Source organism: Vulpes vulpes, chromosome 6, assembly GCF_048418805.1.
Source record: "Vulpes vulpes isolate BD-2025 chromosome 6, VulVul3, whole genome shotgun sequence".
NCBI classification, from domain to species: domain Eukaryota; kingdom Metazoa; phylum Chordata; class Mammalia; order Carnivora; family Canidae; genus Vulpes; species Vulpes vulpes.
In genome coordinates, this window is record NC_132785.1 from 111,409,827 (window position 1) to 111,427,512 (window position 17,686).

A 17,686-nucleotide genomic window follows, 5' to 3' on the forward strand; every position below is an offset into this window, starting at 1 on the left:
CTACATCAGGCTCCATGACGGTCACTACTAGCCGGTTAGTTAGAACTATCTATGCACCAGGCACTGTTCTAAGCACCTTACATACCTGAACTCATGTAGTATTCATGACAGTTCTCTGAGGAAATGCTGTGGTATTCCCATTTTACAGAGGATATGCTGAGGTCCAGAGACATACACTTATTTGCCCAAGGTCACACTGCCAGTCATTCTCCACTGGAAGCAGTCACTTTAACTCCAGGGCACCATGCTCTCAGCCATAATGCTACATGGGAGGTGTTTGCACAGCTCCAAATCCATGGCTGTCTTACATGAATTCCTGAAACAGAACAGGCAGTTAATTTAGCCTCCAGGGACCTGCTTGTCTCTTCATCCATTCTTCTTCCCTTCTCCTACACCAGTTTCCTTTTTTTTTTTTTTTTTAAGCCAATGCATAGCTAAGAGGAAAACTGAGGAGCGGTTTGTTCTACTCATTCTCAAGTGGGGCCTCTCAACAATTTTTAGAATAAAATGATAATGTCATGGTTATTATGACAACAAGGAAAAATAATAGAAGAGCCCTATGGAAGTAAAAGTGTTACACACAACAGACAACAAACCGTGGCTCAGATCTTGATTTTCTCCAATTCAGCCCATCCCTCAGACTCCCACTCCCTGGGAGAGGACCTGCTATTCTGTTCCTTACCTCTAATCATCAACCTCCTATAGGCCTCAACTAGAGGAACTATCTACCCAACTTATTCCTAATCTCTGTCAGATTTCAGCTCCTCTAGAAAGCCTTCCTGGACCCCCATGCCCAACCAACTCCATCTAGACAAAATGGCCTGTCCTGGATTCCTGTAGCATCCACCCTAGTTTTAAAAGTGCAAGATACTTATAGTAGGCCACTCTGCCTTCAGGTGGCTGGGGGCCTGGGACTGGAGCCCAGGTATTCTAACTCCTAGCCTGGCATCCATTCCTCTACATCATGATGAGAAGGGATAGATGGCCCAAGTGAACTGGCTGATTTCAAAGAACATGGGATGCCAAGCATAGTGTATGGCCAAATTAGCTGTGGTGCCTGTCTTGGTGGAGTTTGCTATTTAGAGGAAAATAGCTGTGAAAAACTTAATCCAATATATGCATAATTATAATGGCAATGAGTGCTACAGATGGCAAGATCAGGGTAGGGGGAGATCTCATGAGTACAAGGTGCACAGGGGGGCCCCTCTGAGGAGGTGACTGTAAAGGTGAGAAGGAACAAGGAAGAAGCAATGGAGGTGGGCAGCATCTCTTCATTGTCACTTGTTTGGCCTAAGGACAAGTGAGATTAGTCTAATATCACTGGCAGGATATGTCTTTTATTTGTTTGGAATATGGTTGATGCATAATGCAGTTGGAGGGAGGGAGGGAGGAAAAGAGAGAGGACGGAGATGGGGAAAGGGAGAAGCCTTCAGTGTGATGGGATGAGGACACCGATTGTGTCTGGTTAATGGGCATATACATGGACACCTCCATCCAGAGTTCAGAACCCTGTAGGTAAGGGTTTGGGGATAGGATCTCTGTCTAAAGGAAGCTCTGTGTGGAGAAGGTGAAGATGAAAGATTGTTAGGACAAGAAAGTCAGGGAGTGTCGTTAGCTGCCAGTCCAAAGACACTTGTTCCCCAAATAGCCACACAGCATGAGGGCCACCCACAGCATTTCCAAACAGCTGCCTTTCCCCCAAAGCGTTGACTTTCTTGTGTCTGCCGTCCCACTCCTGCCTGCCATGTGTGTTTTCATAGTACATGAAAAGGAATAGGGGGTTGCCCTGGTCAATTCACACTCTTCAGTTGTTACCAGGGACATTTATATTCCAGAACATATAAACAACTCTCAATTTGGAGGAGTAGGGGTACAATCTGAGGCTGGGAATCCGCTTGATTCTAAGTGCCCTATGCTTCCTGGATTTAAGGCTAACATGTATTGAACAATTCCTATGTTTCAGGCACTGTGTGAGTAGCTTCATTTTTTTTTTTTTGTCCCAGTTTTACTGATAAGGAGATGGGAGCACAGAGGCTTTCCCCAAGGATCCTCTGTGACAGACATGCAAAGGGACTAGAATGAAGTTTTATCATTCTTTAAGACAACAAGAGAAATAAACATAATGTAGGAAGTTTCTTGTAAAGTCACTTTTTTTTAACTTTGAGGTTATACCCTTTTAATTTTTGATATTAAAATGCCTTTTTAAGAAAATGTGGTAAGACAGGGGTGCTTAGGTGGCTCAGTCGGGTTAAGCCTCCAACTCTTGATTTCAGCTCAGATCATGAACTCAGGATCATGGGATTGAATCCTGCTTCAGGCTTCATGCTCAGCGTGGAGTCTGCTTGGGATTCTCTCCCCCCTGCCTCTGCTTCTCCCTGCACTTGCACACACACACTCTCTCTCAAAATAAATAAATAAAATCTTAAAAAAAAATGGAAAGAAAAAAATGTGGTAATACAAAGCATCAGTCTGGGTTTTTGCTTTTTCTGGGCAAAATAAAACTACAGTTATCCTATGTTAGTTTCCAAAATCACTAAATTGCTTGAATATATACTAGGAAAGTAAAATCTATTAGTGTGACAATTATTATTGCAGGCCATAGGTAGTTCCAATGCTACTTTCCTCCTATGAATAAAATATTTGCATAATTTTATTCACTTTTTATTCTGATCTTTTATCCGAAAAAAAATTGCAAATGGACAGGACCTCTGAGATAATATAATTTATTTTTCTTAAGCATTTATCAGGGTGTTTTGTTTGCACAGTTTGACCTTGAGATATTTTAACTCTATGTTGGTGCAGTCAGGATTATACAAACACTGAAACATTTTTATCAAAGGAGTATTTTTTGGAGGCAGATGATGTGGGGCTGATATGATCCCTCAATCCATTTTTTTTGTTCAGCATACTTAAACCATTTCTTATTTTTCCAATTCATTTTTATTTTACTGAATTAATTTTAACCAGATCAATTCTGCTCCATGTGTCTTCTACAATGAAGATTTGATTCATCGATCAGTTATTTTTTTGTGTGCCTATCAAATTTTGCTTATATAGCTTCTGCCATTGTGAATGCTCTTTTGTGGTCATTATTTCTACCACATCTAATATTCTCACATCAAATTTGCCAGTCTAAATTTTGTCAAGAATGTTTGATTCTTCCCTCAATTTTTTTAGTCAATAACAAATTTTACCATGTGCATTTTTAGCTGCTGTCAGTTCTATTTTGTGTTGATTTTTTTCCCTGACAGGTCTGATTTTTTTTCCAGGTCAATTTTTGCAGTTTGAATACTCACATCTTCCTACAACTTAAGCCAGCCTCTTTCCTAATGATTAAAACAACAACAACAACAACAACAACAACAACAAAAACCCAGGTCCAAAACATACTTGAGGGGTCAAATATTCAGAGTCCACATATCCTGTGTCCCTTAAAGAGTCCAGTGACCCAGGATTAAGAAATCTGCCCAAGGTCATATATCAAGTTCATTGCAGAGTACTGTGGGCTATTTTAGCATATACAACTCCACTAGTTCAGTGAAGGGCAGAGTCAGAATGTAAGAGTGGAACAATCTTGATGGTGACTTTCCTCCTCCTACCCTCTCAGTCTCTCTTCTGAGCCTCACAGAACTTCCACTATCCCACCTCTCTGAGAAATGGCAGCTGGGGCCACAGTTCGAAGCTTCTTGGCTTCTCCCTGCTTCCCAGCTAGGTCCGCCTTAAGCTGTGTGTGCACTGGGGTGGCATGATTTACAAACAAGCAGGACCAAAAAGGAAAAATCCTCTCTTGTGGAGAATTAGGTCAGTGGCAGAGTTGGGGAGGGGAGGGAATCCAGACCTCGTTCTGCCATCTTTTAGTTCACCCCACTTGCCTGAAGCAGTGAGGGCAGAAACCTGCAGTGCTATTGGGAAGCAGACATCTGGGCTTGGGGGTGAGGAGTGGGGGGCAGTGCCCGTGCATGTGTTCTTGTGCAGATGCGTGTGAACATGAAAGCAGTCTTTTTTTCCAGCCCCTCGGGACTCCCTTTTCTCGCGCTGTATTTGTCTGGATTACTCTAAGGGGGATATTAGTGTTGTCTAATAACGGCCTCAGCTTTATCTAGGGATTTGTGTGATTAATTCCCAAGCAAAGTACAGCGGATAGATTAGAGCTCAGCCTGTGTGGTGGGTCTACACCCCCCATTCTCTGCCCCTTCTAATTGGTTTTGGGGGAGGCTCTCCTCTCTCCTCCTTGCCCTGATAGTTGAAGGCTCTAGCATTTAGGCCCCCACCATAGGGTAGCAGAAACCATTTTCTATCACAACAAAGCATGAGTGAGTGTCTGGGAAGACCGTGGAATCTCCAAGTTCATGCTCTTGTTCCTTTTTTAAAGTTTTTATTTATTTATTGGACACAGAGAGAGCACTAGCAGGGGGAGCAGCACAGGGAGAGGGAGAAGCAGACTCCCCACTGAGCAGGGAGCCAGATGCAAGGCTCCATCCCAGGACCCCAGGATCATAACCTGAGCTGAAGGCAGATGCTTAACCAACTGAGCCACCCAGGTGCCCACTCTTGTTCCTTTATGAAAGCTGCAGAGGTTTGGCACTTGCTTTACTCTCACAGTTGCCACCACTGTCTTCTTAGTGCTAGATTTTTTTCCTAGCCCTCCTATCAGGGCACTGGCAGCGCAGTGGGAACAGCAGTGAACTGCAATATGGATGACCTGAATTCTGGTTTTAGTGTTAACATGTCCAGCTGGATGGACGTGTCAATGACCTGGTCTCGGGTCTTTGTCTCTCACCTGAGCCTCAAAGGATCCTGTACCACTTTATCCCACTGATGACAATTACAATGAAAAAACTAACTATCCGGTTATTTGTGGCCCATTTCCCCAGCTAGACCTTAAGCTCCAAGAGTGCAAGCCCCACATCTATCTTGCTCATCTGCCATCCCCCCAGTGCCTAACAGAGTCCCTCAGATATGGGAACATGCTTTGGATACGTGTCAGTGGAATGAACCTGTAAAACAGAGACACGGATATGCTTGGCACTGTAGAGTTCTTTCACTTCTGAAATTCTCTGTGTCTCTCCTAATCTGTTTTCTCTGAAGCAATCACATAAACAGCCCCTTTTTAGTGTTCTTACCACCTTTTTAGCTGTGGCACCACAGAGGTTATAAGATAAAAATGGTAATTAATAATAATAATTTAACTCAAAAGGCATATTACTGATATATAGATTCAAAATTCCTTCTGATATATAAAATACTCCCTACTGATATATAAAATATGAACTCCCTCTCTGCTTGCTTCATCTCTCTGGTTCCTGACAGTGGAAGCCCCTGCCTGGGCTTTTGAGTTCCTTCTGTCAGGGCCTGTAGGATCTTGTTGAACCCTTCAGAATAGGACTAGTCCTAATTAGTAGGCTATATGTATGGTTCTCAGACTCAAAAATGATTCTTTTAGGTGCAGAGCAGATACTGTACTAATTTCACATCACAACACGCCATACTTTTCCAGGGAAGAAGTCAACCTTGCTAATTTTCTGAAAATGAAAGACAGGAGACTGTTTAAGGGAAAGCAGAAGAGTTGATGGGACTTCATAGTGAGCCTTAGGGCTACTACTTTCTTCTGAGGTTCCCAGTTCATTAGAAACTCTATTTCTCAGGGCAGGAATCCTTGGGAAAGCATTTAGTTGAAAGTCCCCAGCTATGGAGTCAATATATGACCCCCTCTTGAAGCCTGTGGCAGACACTGCTAATCAATCATGACCTCCTTTTCTTTCCAAACCCATACGTGTCCTCAGAGTCTTTTTTAACATATTACTCCATAAATGTCACACACACACAAAAATGGAACTAATGTGTGCTGAGCATTAGGCATTTTAGATGCATTTGCCTGTTTTGATCCTCCTGATAAATACAAAATTGATATAATAATCCCCATTTTACAGATGAAGTTTAAGTAATTTATACAAGGTCATATAATAACAAAGTTGGTATTTGAGCTCAAAACTCACATGCCGCCACACCTTCCAGGGAGCCCCACCGTCATCCTTGTCAGTATGACCACTGTCCAGTTATGATGAAATGTTCTCACAAGATTCTCTCCACTTAATTGTTGCTCTGGGGACCACTTCAAGGTTTCTACAGCAAAAAAACTTTGAGGCATTCTCTGTCAACCCTAAATCCTGTATTAGCACTGAGTGTAATGGTAGGCCATATAGGGCTACCCTATCATGTTTATCTACTCTCTTAGCTTATTAGATTTACTATTAACTGTATCCAGGGTGGTAGTTTTTTGAGTCTCCAGTGCCTAAATTGGTGTCTGGCCTGTATAAGTGGTCAATAAATGTTAGCGATTTCAAATTGAACCTGACACAAGGTTCACTATGGGAACAAAAGGGGTGAGGATAAAGGCTTATAGCAAATTAAAGCCTTCCCAGCTGTTCTGAGCCTTTTTCAGGCTGTTCCCAGCCTTTTTTCAAACATACAGTTTGAAAAACTTTTTTCTCATCATCCATGAGATGTTACTATAGGTATTTTACAGAGGGAGAAGTGGGAGAAGTGTCTGGAGTTCAAAACCATTTGTAAAATTGCCTGCTATATCCTCTCTTGGACTTCACAGGGTATCTTAGTGTAGGTTAGGTTTTCTGAAGTCTTGCCAGAGAAACTTGTTTATTTTTGTTTAATTCGCTTGTTTCTAAATTTATTACTTGACCACAATTTGTTGTTGTTGGCAAGGAACTCCTGTTCGCATTTTGCTGGATATTGTAGCTTTGTGAAATTCTGTTCCGGATATGTTGCCTCAACATATAATCCTTTCTCTGAAATATGGGTCCTGATGTCATGGATACTCTAATGTATTTAATGACCATTCCTTTTTATTATTCAAATATAATATACACTGGTATATTAGTTTCAAGTGTATGATATAGTGACAATTCTATACATTTCTCAGTGCTTATCAGGATAAGTGTACTCATAATCCCCTTTATGTATCTTACTCTAACCCCATCCACTCCATCCCATAACTCATGATCCCCTTTATGTATCTCACTCTAACCCCATCCACTCCATCCCATAACTCCAGCAACCACCAGTTCTCTGTATTTAAAAGCCTGGTTTTTGTCTCTTTGGTTGCTTTTGTTCTTTAAATTCCTCAAATGAGTGAAATCATATGATATTTGTCTTTCTCTTATTCACTTAGCATTATACTCTAGGTCTATCTATGTCATCACAAATGGTAAGATCTCATTCTTTTTTACAGATGAGTAATAGTCCATTCTGTATATATGTCACATCTTGTTTATTCCTCTATTAGTGGACACTTGGGATTGCTTCTATCTTTTGGCTATTGTAACTAATGCTGCAGTAAGCATAGGAGTGCATGTATCTTTTTGAATTGGTGTTTTCATTTTCTTTGGGTATATACCCAGTAGTGGAATCACTGAATCATGTGGTAATTCTTATTTTTAATTTTTTGAGGTACCTCCATACTGTTTTCCATAGTGACTACAGTTTGCATTCCCACCAACAGTGCACGAGGGTTCTTTTTTCTCCACATCCTTGCCAACACTTGCTATTTTTTTTAAGACTTTATTTATTCATAGAGACATAGAGAGAGAGAGAGAGAGAGAGAGAGAGGCAGAGACACAGGCAGAGGGAGAAGCAGGCTCCATGCAGAGAGCCAGTTGTGGGACCCAATCCCGGGTCTCCAGGATCACGCCTGAGTCTCCAGGATCACGCCCTGGACCGAAGGCAGTGCTAAACTGCTGAGCCATCTGGGCTGCCCACACTTGCTATTTCTTATCTTTTGATTCTAGCCATCCCAGCAGGTATAGGGTGATATTTCATTATGGTTTTGATTTGGATTTCCCTGATGATTAGTGATACTGATCATCTTTTCATGTGTCAGTTGGCCATTTATCTGTATGTCTTCTTTGGAAAAACATCTGTTTTTAATTGGATCATTTGTTTTTTGGTATTGAGTTGTATAAATTCTTTATATATTTTTTATATTAACCCATTCTTGGATACATCATTTGCAAATATCTTTTCCTGTTCAATAAGTTGTCTCTTTGGTTTTTTGTTTGTTTGTTTGTTTTTGATGGTGTCCTTAGCTAATGACCATCAATTCTTGCCACTGGAATTGGCAAGGCCACACCAGTTTCTTGAAATTTGCCCCCATGCCTCCAGGATCTAGATTTGGGCAGTTGACCAGTGGGGGAAGAAACAATTGGGAATGGTACTATGGGAAAGAAAAAGACTTTGAATTCAGAGATATCTGAATTCAAATCTTGGCTACTATGTATGAGTTAAGTGAACTTGGGCATATTCCCTGAGCCTTGGTTTCCTTGTTTGTTTAATTGGGGATAATGACAGTATCTATATCAGGATTAAATGAAGTCATATATGTATACAACGCTGCTATAGGAGGACTTCATTAAACAGCAGAGATTGTAATGGACAGTGAATGATCCCTGCACTTGTCTTCTGGGTCATATTTTTAAGTTTCTTTTATAATATCATTGTGAGTAGGTACCTTATTTAATCTTTCTGATACTAGCTATGATAGTGAAAAAAGGTTCAGGGAGGGCTGTGAGTTGCCCAAGGTCACAAGTTGGAACTAGGGTAGAAAGTCAGGGCTCAAAACTTGGGCTTCTCTAAGCAAAATGTGGTATACACATACAATGGAATATTATTCAGCCTTGCAAAGGAAGTGCATGGGTGAGTGTTGAGGACATTATACTAGTGAAAGAGACCAGTCACAAAGAGACAAATACTGTATGATTCCACTCACATGAGGTTCCTGGACTCATCAATTCATAAAGACAGAAAGTAGAAAGGTGGTTGCCAGGGGCTGGGGGAGGAAGTGTGGGCAGTTATTGTTTAATGGAAACAGAGTTTTAGTTTTGTGTGATGCAAGGAGTCCTGGAGACAAATGGTGGTGATGGCAGCACAACCATGTGAATGTACTTTATGCCTCTGAGCTATACACTTAAAAATGGTTAAGATGGTAAACTTTATGTTATGTATATGTTATAACCACAAACAAAATATTTTGGAAAACAAAAAAAATGGGGCTTCCAATTCCAAAGGCAAGGCTCTTTCCTACACATAACAGCCCCCTTTTAAAAGGAGTTGGTGGCAGGGGGGCTCTTCTTCCAACGGCCTTTGTACTGAATTACAAAATTTGCAGAACTCATCTCTGCTGAGAAGACCCACTTGCTTCTCCTAGGTCATTCTTTCAATTGGCACAAGCCCAAGGAGAGTTAGTCTTTCCAGAGAGCAAGGAATTCTTGGAAAGAGGGCAGATCCTTGGTCATGTGGAAACCACTCACATCAAGTAATAATGATGATTTGCTAACATTGATTAGTACTTCCTCTGTGCCAGACACTCTCCTAGTGCTTTTACATAATTAGCTCCCTGTAACCTTTACATCAGTCCTACAAGATAAGTAGACTTTCCCCATTTTACAGATGGAGAAGTTAAGACTCAAAGAGGTTAGTTAGCATGGCTGAGCTCATATACAGTGTGTGGAAGAGCCAGGAAGTTTACTCAAGTTTTCTTGACTACAGATCCTGCCTCTTAATCCCTGTGCTATCTGCAGGAGACAGGGAAATTGAAGATATCTGTATCTCAGCTGTTTTTCCATGAGGATTGACTGATTTCTTTTCTTTTTCCTTCTGTGATGCACTCCTCTCTAACCTACCAGGATGAGAGACATCCTCTCGTTTAGGTCAGTTTGTCTCCTGATTTTGTGCTGTTCTCTGGGATGTAGGTGTGTACTCTTCTCCTTGAGGTCATGCTCATCTGGGGAAGATGATATACATTTTCTTGACCTAGGAAGTTGGCCTTTGTGCTCTATCTCCTGGCTCTGCCCACCTGCTATGAGGACTTTTCTAAAGCCTTTTGGGGTGGGAGCCTATTGCAGGTGCCAACCTCATGGCCAAATACTGGGAAGTCCTATTTAGCTAGAGATGCCTTTTGTTTGCAAGGCTTAATCGGCTGGATAGAAGTTCAACTTGGCCCTTTCAGTTTACCAGAAGTATATCAACAAGCCCAGGGACATTCATAGTAGCAATTTCAGTGTTTATTGAATATTTACTCTGTGCCTGGTGTTGTGCTAAGCACTTTATATGGATCATCTCATTTGACCCTCATAACAGTCACATAAATTAGGTACAGTCAGTTCTGTTAGAAAGCTTGTTTTGAAAATGCAAATTTGTTCCAATGTGATTGATATATTAGGAGATGATTTGAGCATAATAATTTTGCCTTTGATTATGCATGATTTTGTCCACAAGAAACATGAAATAAAGGCAGGAAACTGTAGCCAGCTCAAACAGGCTGTGTGAAAATAACAAAATGCATACACCTCAAAAGCTTGCGTGCTTTTTCAGTTGTGTGTGCTGTGAGCCACACCCATGCACATCTGGTGCTATAACTCTGTCCAACATCAGAGCATCCTTCTCTCATTACTTGGCAACTACTCACAAGCTTCCTGTTTCCACAAGCACACTTCAAGTCTTTTTCAAGGGCTCTACTGATTGTAGTGCTTATATATTCCTTTAAACATTTATCACATGTAAAACTGGTTCCTATCTTCTGTTATGGGTCACAGATGAGATTTTTGGGGTGTCATGCCCCAACTTCATTTTCCCTATTAGCTTTGTAGTTTTTACTGTGTGATTTTGTACCACATAGTGACTTTTAGAAATGTACACATGCTTCTAGCAGAACTGACTCCACTGCCATTATTTTCATGTGGACAAAGTGGAAGGTAAAGCTAAGCAATTAGATGAAAGTATTTGTAATAACTAGTGGTAAAGTCAGGATTCAAACCCCAGATTGCCTTACCCCCGTGTCTGTGCTCAGAATCCCTAAAGCATTAATTAAACCAAACCAAAAACTGAATTGATCTTTGATTGCATGTGTAACAACTAGACTCCTTGTTCCCCTGTCAGTTAAGCTCTGGCTTCTCCAGCTAGAGCCACTACAAGTATATTAGAGGCCCTAAGGTATTTGGGCACAGTAATAACCCAGCCATGGGTGTGCCATCCGTGTTCCTTCCTGCTTTGCAGCCCACTCCTCTCCCTGCTTCTGCCGTCCAGGCTGGCTAGCACCTGACACAGCAGCTACCTCTCTGCTCCATCTTGCAAGCTGGAGTTATTAGCATCAAAGAACAAAAGCAAACAGCACCAGGGCTTGGGGTGTGTGTGTGTGGGGGGCAGTGCTCAGTCTTCTACAAAGGCGGATAAATGGGCTCTGTGTTGGGGCTGAAGCTAATACCACCTGGCCTTTTGTGGAGAGACATCTCTTCCTGTGTTTGAAGAGCTCAGACACTGAAAGCTGGAAAGAGCCCCAGAACACAGGAAACCCAGCCGCTTCGCTGCTGGAAGTTTGCTTTAGCTCAACTAACGAGATCATTTCTGTATTTGTTCCTGAAGTAGAGGGAAGAACTTTGTGCTCACTCTCCTCAGGGACAAGAAAGGATAGGCCACTGGAGAGATGCAGTCCATGCCTTTTTTTTTTTTTTCCTCTCCTAATGTTGTAGTCAGGGGGACTTCTCAGTTGAAGGCCTGACCTGATGCTTATGGGCCTGGGGCAAGAACAGACATGAACATCTGCCTCCCAATGGGCAGCCTCCCTTCTCTCTACTTCTAGTACCATGAAGATCCTTGTGAACATTTGTGATGACACCCCAGCTTGTAGAAATCCACAGCTCCTCTATATTGCTTTCCCTTGGTAATTTCTTGACACTAGTATACATACATCAGTGGATTGGTCAGCTTTTGGGAGAATGGACCCCAGTGAATTTGGGGCAATTTGGAAAAGGAGTTCTGAGTACCTGATTGTACTGTACAAAGAGGTTAGTGTCCAGTGTTGCTGCTTCTTGGTGGGAACATCTAGTTGGCCTTGTGGACTCCTTAGATCCTGGGGTGGGATATAGCTGCAGAAGAAGCAGAGCATGCCCCTTTACAGCAATGAGCCCAGTACAAGGACTCCAGTTGGCCACACCTATGATCATCTTGCATTTGGCCCCTTCCCTCTGCCCTGGGCTTTGCCTTTTTGTCATTTCTGTGAGATGCCCTATATTCCTATCCCTCATTTGTACCTTGATGGGTCAGATGGTACCTGTCCTGGTTTGCTCTTTTATTCAGAAAGATAGCTCGACCCTTATTGGATAAGCTACTCTGGATATGAGATATATTAATAAGATAGAGCCTCCTCTCTGGGTCTTAGTTTCCTTATCTATATAACAGGATGAATAACATTCCTTCCTGGTAGGGTTTTGGTGAGAATTAAATGAGATAAAGTATATAAAGCACCTAGCACAGTGCCCAGCCCCCAGAGAATATTTGATAAACATGAACTTTATTATGAGTTAGTGCTTTGTGTCAGGGATATATAGACATGACCCCATTTTATTCCTCAATTACTCTCTGACATGTGATGCTGGACACAGTAATTGGCTCAAGAACAGACACATGACTTGAGCTAAACCAGTGAGAGCCTTCCCAGGGAATTTTGCCAGAATTACCAGGAAATCAGCTGCTCTCTTTTCTCTAGTGCTGCCATGTTTTGTCTTTGTTACCACATGGGGACAACTGCCCTGGATTGTGAGGGCAGTGCAAGAGAAAGCAGTTGTTTTTAATTTAGGAGAGGATTAAGACAGACTCAGGCTCCAAAGCCAGCTCTGATCCTCTGTCTATAGGCATGTGCCTTAATTTCTCTGAGCCTCACTTTTCTTGTGTGTAAATGCAGATACCAGTATCAATCGAGATGATTTATTAACCATTCAATACATATTGCTGAGTACTTACTGTAGAACAGACCCAGCTTCGACACTGGGGATACAAGCAGTGAATGAAACAGGCAAGACTGCTGTCATGAAGTTTGTATTTCAAGGGGGTTATAAATAATAAAAGCAAAGACCCATCCTATGATGTCAAATAGTGATTAGTGCCATGAGGAAGGAAACAAAGAGTAAGTGGTAGAGAAGGGTTCCTAAGGAAGATCTTTTTGAGGAAGTAATATTTGAGCTGATACTTAAAGAAAATGGGAACTGTCTAGTATATGTCTGACAAAGACCATTCAGCCCAGGGGCTAGCACATGCCAAACTATAGGCAGGACCTGATCAATTAGTGTTAATTACTTCTATTGTGATGGGGTGAGGGGGTGGGGGGACTGAGGACTGGCTCTCATGACCTTGTACTTCCCTATTCTGTCCCCCTAACTCTGGCACTCATGCTGCTCTTGGGGAAAAAAATTTCTGATGAAAACAAATTCTGGCCCAGTCTGGGGCTATCTCTATTAGGAATGCCATGCTCAAAGCAGGGATTGGGGCAGCATCTCAGGAAAGGAAGGATTTGACCATTGCTGTCACCCATCACCTACTATCTTCAGCATCACAACCAGGGAAGAAGTAAATTAGGGCATTCCTACCTTCACTCAGTCCCCCTTAGATGCTTATTCCATATTCGACAATAACCTTAGCCACGAATGCATAAGATCAGCACACTTATTTTAAAGTTCAAAAGGAAATATTTTTCCTATAGTTTGGAGAGATCTGGGTCTTCTAACCATGGGGGCAAAAGGAGGGACCCCTCCATATGCTGCTGTTGTGTCTATGAAACAGAGCTCAACCAGGGAGCCTTCTTGCCTTCCCCTTCATTGGGCTACATAATCTCACAAGGGAGGAGTCTGAGATCCCCCCACTTACTACTTGCACACATACCCCACACCCCTGGAGAAGCTCTGGGGAGTGTAGGGCAGGCTGCACAGCCAGCCTCCTGGAGGCGAGGCCCAGCCAAACCTTTTGGGACCCCACCTGGTGAACTCTGTCTTGGGTCTGACCTATTTTCTAGGAGAGAAAATAGAATATAGATTTAAATGCAGTGGTGCTCTGGAAAACTACAGGCCCAGCAGTGTGAGAAAATAAAACAGTAGGGGGGAGCAGAGGAAGTGCTGGTACGGGTGAGGATGCCACCTCTCCTGAATCAATCTTACCTGGTTATCAACTGCCTTTTCTTCTGCAATTTGCCACCCTTCTTTTCCATTAAAAAATTGATGTATGTATACACATTTACATATTTATCTTTCCTCTGAATAGTCCTGGGTCCCGGTGCTGCTCCCCCAGACACAGACTCAAGCCTGCAGACCAATAGTAAGTACAGACAGAGAGAGCTCTGGGGATGGTCACCTTAGAAGTGGGACTGCAGCAAGGCAAGGAGTCAGAAACACCTACAGCTGCATCCTGGGTCAGCCTTCCTTGCTGTGTGACCACAGGAAAGACTTTTAATACCCTTGTCTTCTCACATATGAAGGTGACAAAATTACTTGCTAATGTTGAGGGCTTTCTAAATGTAGTTACTATTCCAAGCTCTTCAAAACCACTCTAGGAGGTAGGAACTACTATCAGGCCCATTTCACAGATGATAAAACTGAAGCACAGAAAACTTCCAGTACTAACCCAACATCTACATAGCCTCTAGACCTAGAGCCTGAATCCTGGCAATCCAACTGTGGATCTCCCTCTTTGTGGCAATTCCTATGACCTGGCCTGAGTCACATGACTACACTTGGAGCTAAGGTGGGGGTAGGGGTCATCTTTACCAAGCCACATGGATTAAGGGTGGGAATGGATTCTGCAAAAGACAGCTGGGACTTGTTACACAAAGAAGGGGTAAAGGATGGGCAGATAGTATAAGAGATGAATATGGTTGAAGTTCTGATTCCCCCCTACACCCAGCAGCCTTTGCCATTTTATTCTGTTGGTCAGAATTGAATGTGGAGATTCAGGTTACTCTCTGCTTCTTGGGCTGGGGGCCAGGTGACACCATGTGTCTCTATTCCTCAAGTTGGACACAATGTGCAGAACTGCCTTCAACTCAGTGACACAGCTAGAGATGGAGCCTGTACCCTGACCCCTCACTGAAGAAGGATTTTCTTAGTGTTCTTGCTGCCCCTCTTTGGCAAGAAGAGATGCTATATGTTTTATGCTCAGGACTAGAACTGAGGGCAGTTAAGACTTCAGGAGGGAATGGAATTTTTTGGACTCCTGTTCCTGTTCTCCTACAATCTGATAAGTCCTCCTTGCCCCACTTCCCAGTGAGGAGGAGAGGGGAGGAAAAAGACCCAAGGGAGGGGAGGGCTGGAACAGACACCTTCATTCATAAGTAGAAGAGTTGAACTGAAATCACACACACACACACACACACACACACACACACACACATACACACACCCTTAATTCCTGTGGGCTCTTGGTGTTTCCAGGGAGCCATCTGGTCAACATTTTTTGGTAATTCTGTCTGTGGTAATTCAAAATGGTAACAATCAGCACAGCTAACATTTATGCAGTGTTTGCCTTGTACTCAGTTAAGTGGTTTACAAGTATTTAATCTTGTAACATTGCCATGAGGGAGGTTCTATTTTTTTCCCATTATATAGCTGAGGAAAACAACTCAAAAGTTTAGTGATTGACCCACAGCCATTCAGTAAGCAGAGATTTGACAGACAGATCTGTCTCCAGAGTTAAATATTCTAAACACAATGTTCAAATGGGTAACTTAGTATTGAAAGAATTTTGGGATTCCAAGGTATCCTGCCTCCTTTGGGTGTTTGTGCCCCCAAAGAGCATGTTTTCATGAACAACGGTGTTGACAATTCCACTGCTGAACTCCACCGCATGTAAATAGTTTGATATCCAGTTTAATGAAAGGGTATTTTAACGACCACTATTCTAGGCAATCCATCAGGCATAGTTAATTGCCCTGCTTAGTTATTTATACAGAATGTTTTTCCTTCCCACCTCTTCTATTTTGCCACTTTTCTTCTTGCTGCCACTCCACCCCTGAATCTAACAACTCACCAGAAAATCTGAAAGGGGGTGTGGCTGAGGAATGATTCAGAGCTCTCTTGAAGTTGCTTTGGGCAGATACAGCTTCTGGGGGAATACATGGTGTGGGCTGGAGAAATGCTTAGCTGTTGCTATGGATTTGCCCCTCCTGGATGGATGGATGTGAGGCCACAGCTCTCTTAGGTCAGTGCCTGGCTTGTCCTGGGGCAAGAATTCTAGTTCCTATAGAGCTGCTGAAGCTTTGCAAATCTAATTGCAGCAACTTAGAAGCACAGTAGATAAAACCTATGGCTCACTCATAGGGTAGCTAGGAGGACCTCCCCCATGGCTCCAGGCTGTCCACTTTAGGCTGCAAACTGAATTTAGGTCCCATACGCCTCTGAGGGACCTGGGTTTCCTTTGAATAAATGTTGAACTGAGTGGGATTCAAGAGGTCTAGGGTCTTATCTAGTCTCTGTACCTGAACTAAGTGTGTGACTTTGGGCAGGTCTCTCAACCTCTTTCATCCCCCATCTTAACCAAAAATGAATTAGGTGAGATGATGTCTGTGAGTATCCCAGGGCTACCATTCCTGGTGATTCTAAGTGAGTCACCAGGTTTGCTGGAATGGCTAATGGTTTCCTGAAGCAGGAAACCCCTGTTCCATCTCCTCAGCTGAAGCATATCCTTTTGGTTTGGGTCTAGAGGTTTTGACAAAGGTTTAGCTTGCTCTTGATTGGCTTCTCAGCAGGATTTTATCTTATATTTGAGAGCAGGAGGAGGAGTTTGTGTTCAGGAAGATGATGGGAGTGAACCGTTCTTCATTTTTTGAAAGTTCATTGGCTTAATTCAAATGTCAACCTTCCTAGGGCTGGATGTTTATTTGTAGTTGTCAAAAGTGATTTCAAATGGCAATTGCTGTCATTAATGATGGGGTGAGAAGCCAGGAGAAAAATTAAAGGGGGAGGCAGAATTTCAATTTGTATGGCAAATGATCTACTCACACACAATCTCCTGCATACACACTGCTGTCTGTGATGAAGGATGGTCACTGGGAATACTGGAGAGAGAGGGGATTATAAATGTTTTGTTATCTTCTGTCCTTCAGTCCTATATGGTGACTAATGCTGCAACTTGCTCTTAATTCTCATGGCTCTTTTTCTTTGTTCCTCAAGGGAGTGGCTTATTATTTTTTTCTCCCTGTGGGGAAACTTGCTTGATATGTCCAGTGTTCTGTATCTGGAGGCGAGGAGGATTTGCTTGGGTGGTGTTATGCAGAAATCAACCAGAATATTTTAACCAATATTCTTGCAGGATTCCAGTCTGCTTCGTGCTTCAGAGCCCTATCTGATTCCAGGATGATGTCTTTCCGGACAGATGTGAAGCTCACCTCTCTTGCTACATGCACAGTGGAAAGGGAATTTGGTCCCTCAGCTTGCATGGATGGTTTTTGGGTGAAGGTAGAACTAACTGCTCAGAAGCTGAGTACCTTTGGGGTCTTGCATGAACATGATAGTCATGCAAGGACATGTTGCACTGTGTGTGCTTCTAACACTCTTCTTCCTTTTTCTCCCCCTTTCTCTCCTCTGCCTTTCCCTCTCTTTGAAAATGCTGCCACAGATGTCAGTCAAGGTCCAGGTAAGTCCCTGTGTTTGCACAGCTGCTGTGGAATTTCCCCTCTGTCCGATTGTGCATGGTTTGATTCTGAGTGAGACCTTTTTCTAGGGACTCTAAACAGAACAGAGATCTAAGTACATTGTATTTTCATTGATTTGGGTTGAGAAGAAATGCCTTGAATTGATATGTTTGTATTGGTTTTGCAAACCATTTGAAAACCAAAGGAATGTGGTTCCCATAGTTA

The 17,686-nt window shown here is 42.6% G+C and overlaps 1 protein-coding gene across 40 annotated transcripts in view; it reads left to right on the forward strand.

Moving 5' to 3' along the window:
* The window catches only part of NRXN3 (neurexin 3), a 1,525,926-nt gene that overhangs the window by 81,715 nt on the left and 1,426,525 nt on the right, over positions 1 to 17,686 (forward strand). For 15 of the 40 annotated variants that reach the window (XM_072762111.1, XM_072762110.1, XM_072762112.1 and 12 more), the window contains exon 3: positions 17,446 to 17,463. The exons of the other annotated variants lie outside the window; for them this stretch is intronic. In XM_072762111.1, the coding sequence (XP_072618212.1) occupies positions 17,446 to 17,463 (18 nt within the window). The remainder of the gene's footprint in view (positions 1 to 17,445; positions 17,464 to 17,686) is intronic. 40 annotated transcript variants of the gene reach the window in all.